This window comes from Crocuta crocuta, unplaced genomic scaffold (assembly GCF_008692635.1).
Source record: "Crocuta crocuta isolate KB4526 unplaced genomic scaffold, BGI_CrCroc_1.0 scaffold13, whole genome shotgun sequence".
NCBI classification, from domain to species: domain Eukaryota; kingdom Metazoa; phylum Chordata; class Mammalia; order Carnivora; family Hyaenidae; genus Crocuta; species Crocuta crocuta.
In genome coordinates, this window is record NW_027530007.1 from 1363920 (window position 1) to 1373346 (window position 9427).

General features: G+C 55.9%; 2 protein-coding genes across 2 annotated transcripts in view; both read left to right on the plus strand.

Annotated features, from left to right (window-relative positions):
* The window catches only part of SRM (spermidine synthase), a 16089-nt gene extending 15216 nt beyond the window's left edge, over positions 1 to 873 (plus strand). The window contains exons 2-4 of the mRNA XM_077763812.1: positions 102 to 248; positions 336 to 458; positions 575 to 873. Coding sequence (XP_077619938.1) covers positions 141 to 248; positions 336 to 458; positions 575 to 595 — 252 coding nt within the window. The 5' untranslated portion in view covers positions 102 to 140 and the 3' untranslated portion in view covers positions 596 to 873. The remainder of the gene's footprint in view (positions 1 to 101; positions 249 to 335; positions 459 to 574) is intronic.
* A 5848-nt stretch (positions 874 to 6721) lies between these two features.
* MASP2 (MBL associated serine protease 2) overlaps positions 6722 to 9427 on the plus strand; it is a 17652-nt gene continuing 14946 nt past the window's right edge. Inside the window, 4 exon segments of the mRNA XM_077763820.1 lie at positions 6722 to 6768; positions 6862 to 7090; positions 7272 to 7449; positions 8163 to 8294. Of these exon segments, the coding sequence (XP_077619946.1) occupies positions 6722 to 6768; positions 6862 to 7090; positions 7272 to 7449; positions 8163 to 8294 (586 nt within the window).

A 9427-nucleotide genomic window follows, 5' to 3' on the forward strand; every position in this document is an offset into this window, starting at 1 on the left:
GGGGGTCCCCCAGCCTAGGGGGGCGGGGGGCGCAGGCCTCCAGCATGGGAGTGAGCTGGGGGACTCTGCCTGCCAGTGCTGATTGCCCTGCTCTCTCCACAGGTGAGTGTCAGTGGCTACACCTGGACCTTATCAAGGAGATGCGACAGTTCTGCAAGTCGCTCTTCCCCGTGGTGGCCTACGCCTACTGCAGCATCCCCACCTACCCCAGCGGCCAGATAGGCTTCATGCTGTGCAGCAAAAATCCGGTGAGCCGCTGCGTGCCCTCCTGGGGAGGGGTGGGGGCGGGCGGGCACTGAAAGCACTTCCCTGACACCCGCGGCCCCTGTCCCCAGAGCACCAACTTCCCAAAGCCCGTGCAGCAGCTGACACAGAAGCAGGTGGAACAGATGCAGCTCAAATACTACAACTCTGACATGCACCAGGCAGCCTTCGTCCTGCCCGAGTTTGCCCGCAAGGTGAGCCACCGGCAAAGCGGGGGGGGGCGGGGGAGGGGGCACCAAGGCCTCCCGAGTGTCCACCTGAGCCCCCACGCGACCCAGCATTTTCCTGACGAGGCTCTCTCTCCCCCCAGGCCCTGAATGATGTGAGCTGAGCCCAGGTGCCGCTGTCCGTGCTGCCCAGGACCTCAGGCCAGGGAGTCTCCGGGGCGCCCGGGTGTGAAAGCCCTGGACAGGACCCCCCCGCCCTGCCGGCGCACCCACCAAGCAACTGTTAGAGGCCCCGGAACGCCGCCCGGCCTGCCCCGCTGGGCGGACTGTCTCTCTCTCTCATTGTGGCGTTCAGCCTCCAAGCCTATACCAGCTGTGTACAGCACCTTCTCCGCCTTGTCACCCTCACTCTCCAAACACGTGTATTTATAACAAATCTGAATCGTGTGTCCCCAGATCTTGAGCTGGTCCTCGGCCGCGGGCACCAGGGGACACAGCAGTTATCAAACTGGGCCCGCGTCTGTCCTGAGACACTGCCTTAGTTGTTCCTTCACCGAGCCCCACTAGGACAGGGTGACAGACCCCCGGGGGGCTGACAAGATTATGGCAGGGCCTCTCGGGGGGCTTTGTTGTCTCAGAAGAATTTGCATCACTCACAGGTGCCATCCCAGGGAATGGGGGTGGGGGACCGATCCGGAGGGGACTCCCGGCAACTGGCTGGTATGTGCTCGGGGTCCAGGACTTGGGCCCATGTAAGCGCATCAGGCGCCCTGACGTGGCTCAGGATTCAGACTCGGGTTCAGATCCTGCCTGCCACCCTGTGAGTGTGCTCTGGTCAGTTCCCAGAAGTGCCCCCCAAGTGTTGAGAGTTTAAGAAAGCAGGTGTGGGTGGCTCTACCGGGACTGTGGGCACAGGGCTGTCCCCTCTCCAAGGTGCTGAACCTCCATTCTCTGCCCCAGCCACCTTACCCTTCCCTATGACCCAGCACTGAGGCCCCGCAGGTTTGGGGAGGGGGCCTCCAGCCTACCCCCATCTCGGGGTCTGCAGGAGAGCCCTGCTCCTTGGAAAAGCTGACCTCACCCACCGCTTTCCACTGCCATAGGATGGGTTGACCTGGAAGGGGACTTGGCAGGGAGGGAACAAGGGAGTGGCTCCGGTAGGGAGGAGAGATGCCCGTCCCCGTGACCTGCTCCTGCCCTGGGCAGCTACCCCAGACCCGATGATTTCCGGGGGCTGGAACAGCAGTCCTCAGGGGGGTGGGGAGCAAGCCTCCAGCTGCTCAGATGATCCCCTGAGCGGCCCCAGGCAGGTCACTTGCCTGCTCTGGGTTCCATGCACCCCAAGCCCATGCCTTCAGTGCACCTGGAGCATCTGATCGCAAGCTAACTCTGCCCTTCTATCCACCCCTCTCCCAACCCTAGGACAGTCTTAAACCCAGGCTCGGGGTTGGGCATTTTTTACCCCAGGTCTCCCCGTTCCCAGGGAGGCCGATGAGCCTGGGCTGCAAGGCAGAGTGTCAGTTAAAGGAAGATGTGGTGGCTAGTGACAAAGTCCTGACCCAATACAGGCCTTCGTTCCTTAAACCTTCACAGCTGCCGGTGAGTAAGGTACCCAAGGCTGCGCAGAGCCACACACCTAATAAGCACATGGTGGGGGTACCAGGCGCCTGGCCTTCTGAGAGCCACCGCACTCTGCCTACCCCACGTGCGTCTGCGGCTCAGCCCAAGCGTCCTCCAGCCCCAGCAGGGACATCACCGGGCCTCCACTCTTGGTGCCACCTGCCCCAGCCCATCTTCCCAGACTTCAGAAAGGAAGATCTGTCCCGAGGGTAACCTGAGGGCTGCTGCCCGCAGGGGCTCTGGACCTGGGTCTGAATCTCAACTCTGCCTCCCACCGGCTCTGTGGCTTCGAGCCACTCTCAGCTGACTTGCTGACCCTGTCTGTAAAATGAGAACATTCATAGCCCTTACCCGTGACGGGCTGCGTTCAGAAGTGTAGGTCATGCGGTATTTGCTGAGTAGGTGAGAATCGGGGTTGCCCATCAGGGCAGGGGAAGAGAGGAGGCTCCAAGGTGCAGAAAGAGGCCTTTGGGGAAACAGCAGTGCCCAACCTGGACGTTGAAGTTGTCCACAGTGTAAATCCCTCCACTTACCCTCCTTGAAGGGGTGCACGTTAAGGACGAGCACTGGGCCCCACATCTAGATGGATGTGATGTAGACACGGACTGATGGACCAAAACAAGTGGGGTGTTCAGTGCAGACATGGCCTGAGCCCTGAGGCCCCAGAAATCCCAGAGGGCCAGGAACAGGCCCCCTCTGCGGCATGGCAGATAGAGCTTTTGGGGGGGGTGTGTGTGTGTGTGTGTGTGTGTGTGTGTNTGTGTGTGTGTGTTTTAAGTAAGCTCTATGCCTGATATGGGCCTTGAACTCATGACCCTGAGATCAAGAGCTCTACTGACTGAGCCGGCCAGGCGCTCCCAGCCACTTCCCTTCTCACAGAGGCAGCTGCCTGTATGTCTTCCAGCCAATGCTTCTGGTCTTTGCCTTCACGTCTGGACCATCTTGTGTTACCACTTTTCAGCATGTCAGTCTCAGTCATAATCTGTTGACTTTCCACTGAGGGAAGCTGAGGATTTATTCTTTCCTTCCCTGACCCAACCACACTCTCAACAGCTAAATGATCATCTTGGTCGGGGCCACATTCAGTGTTGGTGCCGTCACAGCTCTACAAATGTCACCCTCGGCTGGGACAGGAGACCAACGTCATCTCCACACTTTCTTGCTTCCCCTGGAGGTGCTTTACATGTGCTTAAATTTCTTTTATTTATTTATTTATTAATTTATTTTTAATGTTTTTTTTATTTATTTCTAGGAGAGAGAGAGACAGCGTGAGCAGGGGAGGGTCAGAGAGAGAGGGAGTCACAGATTCTGAAACAGGCTCCAGGCTCTGAGCGTGTCAGCACAGAGCCCGACGCGGGGCTCGAACCCACGAACCGCGAGATCATGACCTAAGCGAAAGTCGGACGCTTAACCAACTAAGCCACCCAGGCGCCCCTTATTTATTTATTTTGAGAGAGAGAGAGAGAGAGAGAGAGAGAGAGTGTTCACACATGCACATGAACAGGGAGGGGGCAGGAAAAGACAGAATCCCATGCAGGCTCCAAACTGTCAGCACAGAACCTGATACGGGGTTAAAATTCATAAACCATGAGAGCATGATCTGAGCTGAAATCAAGAGTCAAACACTTACCTGGCTGAGCCACCCAGACGCCCCTCACATTTGCTTAATGTTCAATAAATTTGTCACTAGTTTAGCCCCGAACTTTTTACCAAATCTTGAAAGCTCTTTTTAAGATCTTTGGACTCAGTACACTAGTTTGGAGGGTCTGGACAAACTGCTAACCAGTTTTTTTGCTATGAGATCCTAGAATCTGCCCCATTATAATTTATAGATCATTCATGATTATGGGGGAGTTGTCTTTTTTATTTTTTATATTAATTTTTTAATTTACATCCAAGTTAGCATATAGTACAACAATGATTTCCAGAGTAGACTCCTTAATGCCCCTCAACCAGTTAGCCCACACCCCCTCCAGTAACCCTCTGTTTGTTCTCTATATTTAAGAGTCTCATGTTTTTGTCCCCCTCCCTGTTTTTATATTATTTTTGCTTCCCTTCCCTATGTTATTCTGTTTTGTACCTTAAAGTCCTCAAATGAGTGAAGTCATATATTTGTCTTTGTCTGACTAATTTCACTTAGCATGATACCCTCTAGTTCCATCCATGTAGTTGCAAATGGTAAGATTTCATTCTTTTTGGTTGCTAATACTCCATTGTATATATGTATGTATGTATATTATATATATATATATATATATANTAGATCTTTCATCCACCTTGAGTTTATTTTTGTTTCTGGTGTAAGAAAGTGGTCCAGGTTCATTTTTCTGCGTGTCGCTGTCCAGTCTTCCCAGCGCCACTTGCTGAAGAGACTGTCTTGATTCCATTGGATATTCTTTCCTGCCTTGTCAAAGGTGAGTTGGTCATACGTTTCTGGGTTCTCTATTCTGTTCCATTGATCTGAGCGTCTGTTTTTGTGCCAGTACCATACTGTCTGGATGATTACAGCTTTGTGATACAGCTTGAAGTCTGGGATTGTGATGCATCCTGCTTTGGTTTTCTTTTTCAAGATTGCTTTGGCTATTTGGGGTCTTTTCTGGTTCCATCCAGATTTTAGGATTGTTTGTCCTAGCTCTGTGAAGAATGCTGGTGTTGTTTTGATAGGGATTACATTGAAGATGTAGATTGCTTTGGGTAGTATTGACATTTTAACACTATTTGTTCTTCCTACCCGGGAGCATGAAATATTTTTCCGATTTTTTGTCTTCTTCAATTTCCTTCATCAGCTTTCTATAGTTTTCAACTCGTGATTGTGTTCAATGGAATGTTCAGTGACAGGAAATATTAATATACCTGATATGCATTTCTTCATTGTGATTTATACCAGAAAGTATATCACACTCTTTTAAGAAACAATAACTACTGAAAAAAAATTTTTATTTTTTGTTAATGTTTATTTAGTTTTGAAAGACAGAAAGACACAGAGTGTGAGTGGGGGAGGGGCAGAGAGAGAGGGAGACACAGAATCTGACACAGGGCTGGAACTCACGAACTGCAAGATCATGCATGACCTGAGCCGGAGTCAGACATTTAACCAACTGAGCCACCCAGGCGCCCCTGAAAAAAATAGTTTTAATCTTTAGACTTGACAAGTGCTCTGACTATACCTGAGCCTTAGGACTGCCCCCAGCGGAACTCCCTATCAGAACCCTTGTCTCCTGGGCTCCATACCTTCCTGTTTAGTGGTTTACTCCCTTGTCTTGGTAGAGTGTTTTTTCTAGTAACTTTCTGAGTTACTAGAAGGAGACAGGGGATGCTTGAAAAATCTGACACACATGAAATGTCTTTGTTCCGTTGCTTGACTGGCGCGTATAGAATTTGTATCGGCATAGAATTGTGTTGGAAATAATCCTCCTTTAGCATTTTGAGATTTGCTCTTTTCCATTTTTATTGATTGTCTCTTGCTGTGTTGAAAATTAGCCCAAATGTGGCAGACTGAAGGGCTGTCTTTCCTGCGGGTCAGGAATGTGGGAGTGGCTTAGCTAGTTGGGCCGGCCTAGACTCATCCATAGGCTGCAGTAAAGCTGTCCGCTGGTCACCTGGCCTTAACTAGAGGATCAGCCTCTAAGATGGGTCCCTCCCGTGACCAGCAAATTATGCCGGTGGTTGCTAGGAGGCCTCAGTTCCTCCCTGTGTGGACCCCATAGGGACACTGAGTGTCCTCAACATGGCAGGTGGCTTCCCCCAGAGCAACTGATCCCAAAAAGAGCCAGACAGAAACTGCAGTGTCTCATAGGGCCTGGCCACAGAGTGACACACCATTTCAGCCATATCTTACCCACAGGCCTTACTCGGTTCGGCAGAGCCCGATGCAGGGCTCCATCTCACGACACTGGAATCATGATCTGAGCTGAAATCAAGAGTCGGGCACTCAACCGACTGAGCCGCCCAGGTGCCCCAGGATTGGCTAGCTTCTTAACATTCCCGGGAGGACTCAGGGCTGCCAATTCCCAAGCCGATTTCCAATTCCATTGCTTCCTAGAGGGTTATTTTCACCTGTCCATCTGTTTTCCCAGCTTCCAAAATGGTGACGCTGCCTCCTCTCCCATACCCTCCATCCTCATACATTCGTGTGTTTTTAAAAATTCTCTGCCCTGGGGCGCCTGGGTGGCTCAGTTGGCTGAGCATCTGACTTCAGCTCAGGTCATGATCTCACCATTCGTGAGTTTGAGCCTTGCGCTGGGCTGCTCGCTGCTGTCACCCCGTCTCTCTCTCTGCCCTTCCCTCACTTGCGCTCGCTCTCTCTCAAAAACAAAAATAAAAACATTTAAAAAATTATCTTTCCCATCTTGCATAGCGTTTCAGGAAGGAGCAACACTAGCTGCATCCCCATCTCTATCCAGAAGCCGTCATGGTCAAGATCATTGTCATGGAGGCCCCTCCGGCCTTAGGAGGAAACACAGAGGTTAAGGGTGAGGGACGGAGCCAAGATTTATTCCGGGGCCATCTGTCATCCAGGTGCAATTCCTGGCTCCTGGAGCAAAGCGTTCTGTCCTCCCTGCCTGAAAGCCCAGGCAAGCAGGAGTCGCGGCGTCAATTCCCAGAATCCCAGGGTCAGGGAGGCTGGGGGCAGAGCCAGGCACTGGACAAACAGATCAAAGGTGAGCACCATGAGGCTCCAGACCAGGCCTGATCAGCTGGGTGGGTGTACAATGAGGTGAGTGGAACCCCCTCCACAGCCTCCCTGGCAGGGGCGAGGGGTTGGAACAGACCTCAGGGCCCTCACCCACCCCCACGCTGCTGCCCCCAGGCTGCTGATCTTCCTGGGCCTGCTGTGGGGCTCAGCAGCCGCACCCCCGGGCCCACAGTGGCCTGAGCCCGTGTTCGGGCGCCTGGCGTCTCCTGGCTTCCCCGGGGAATATGGCAACAACCAGAACCAGCACTGGACCCTGCGCGCACCCCCCGGCTACCGCCTGCGCCTCTACTTCACCCACTTCCACCTGGAGCTCTCCTACCTCTGCGAGTATGACTTTGTCAAGGTGCTGACAGAGCGGGGGGTGACCTGGACCCTCTGGAGGGCTGGGGGCTCCCGAGGACGGGGACGGGGTGGGGGGAACAGGGACACGTGGGAGCGGGGGTCTGGCCTCGAAGGGAGGTAAAGAAGGAGGGAAGGCGGGGCCTTGCATCTTGCCCTCCCTCCCCGTGACTCGCACCCTACAGCTGAGCTCAGGGACCAAGGTGCTGGCCACGCTGTGTGGGCAGGAGAGCACGGACACGGAGCGGGCCCCTGGCAACGACACCTTCTACTCGCCGGCCTCCAGCCTGGACGTCACCTTCCACTCTGACTACTCCAACGAGAAGCCCTTCACGGGCTTTGAGGCCTTCTATGCGGCAGAGGGTGAGCCGAGAGGAGGGGGGAAGGTGGGGGGGCAGCAGGAGGGGACGCATCTGCGGGCGGGGGTGACTGTGTTGGGCCAGGCCAGCTCTCCCTTGAGCCTCCTCACCTCCCTGAGGCTGGATTCCTGCCAAGTCAGCAGGAGAGAAGTCCACACCTTGGTCCAACACCACCCTCAGTGCAAATATCAGTGACAGCCATGTCCTCCGCCCCCCGACTGGGCCGGATGGTGTGCTGGGTGGGTGCTGAGGCAGGGACGTGCTCACGGTTCCCCTGGGATGCAAGGGCAGCTAGGAGGTCAAGCTCCACTGAGAACAGGCGGCATGGCACCCTGTACTTGTGCGTGGGCTTCGAGCCCGACACTTGATTTCAGATACTGGCTCCAGCTGTGTGACCTTGGGCAAGTGCCTCAACCTCTCTGTGCTCCTCGGGAGCATGCAGCAGAGTTTGGTGGAACCCACTCGTGGGGTTCAGGGCCCGCTGCTTCTGCTGATCGCCCACTAACTGGGTGACTCTGAGCAGGATGCTTAAGCAGTCACTGGTTTGGAAAAGGTGGTGCTGACGCCTCCTTCCAAGTGTCCTGGGGAGGTTACAGGGCCCCCAGGCCTAGAAAGTGCTCGGCCGGGTGCCAGCCTCCTCTCGGATCAGCCGTGAGGCCCCAGTTGGGCCTCGTCTCCTTCCCTCTGACCACCTGCCTGACCCTCTCCTCCCCCCAGACATTGACGAGTGCCAGGTGCCCCCAGGGGAGGCACCCCCTTGCGACCACCACTGCCACAACTACCTGGGGGGCTTCTACTGCTCGTGCCGCGCGGGCTACGTTCTCCACCGCAACAAACGCACCTGCTCAGGTGAGCCGTGGCTGTAGGGGTGGGGCGGACCCGGTGCTCAGCCCAGCCCCCACTCGGCCCAGGATGCAGCCAGCTCCTCAAGGCCATTACTGCTCTGCCCACGGCTCCAGGGGGACCACTGGCTCGCGCTTCTCCCGGCAGGCCGCCAGCCCACCTTTGATCCTCTGTCCCCTACTCGCCTGCGTCCATTCACATTCCCTCTGCCCTCGGCTGCCTCTCATTGGTCCTCAGCCCATTCCCTTAAATTGCACGTGTGAGGCCCCCACCCCCACTGTGTATCCCATCTGGGCTCTGGGCACCCCCCCCGCCCCCCGCAGCCACCTCGGGCCTCCGGGTTGCAGGACGATCCCTTTGCCTCTGCTGCCCGCCCCCCCCAAACGCGTGCCAGGTGCCCAGATGGGAAACCCAGGCGTGTCCTGGAGAGAAGGCAGCCCCAAGCCTCGGCGCCGCCCCCTCCTCCCCCTGCTCAGTGTCTCTCGCCTGGTGTCTCTCCCCGTCTCTCTGTTCTCTCTTCCAGAGCAGAGCCCCTAACCTCACCTCCGGCTCCGGTCTGGGTCGGGCCGAGATTGCTGTGGCCTGCAGCCCCCCAACCACCCCATCCTCGGACCTAAGAATAAACCTGCCTCCACCTCCATCTACTGCTTCGTGTCTCTCGGGCGGCCCCGTGGGGAGAGGGCCGTGGTGTGCACCCTGGCCGCCTCCCCTCTCCCGACCCTCCTCGAGGCCCCGAGGAACCCTAGTCAGTGGGAGCCCCCTCCACAGGCCGTGGGCCCCTTTGCCAGAAAGGCCTGCTCAGTATCCCCCCCAGTCCATTTGGAAGATGGGGCACTGAGGCCCTGAGTGGGGCGAGGGCTTGCCTGAGTTCACACAGGGTAAAGGAGCTCTCCCCACACCCCCGCTGGGTCCCCAGGGCCTGAGCTGGGAGCACCCTTAGACTATTCAGAGAATGACTCATGTCCCACGTGTGCTGGCCTGGGAGAGCCTGACCCCGAGCAGAGAGGCCCAGGGAGATGGTGTCGCTGGGCGGTCTGGTCCCCACACGCAGGAGCTACTCTCTCTGCTCCAAGAAAGGCTGTGCTGGGGCTCCTCAGTTCTGGAAGTCTCCCAGCTCAAATGCCCATGACCCCCACCCC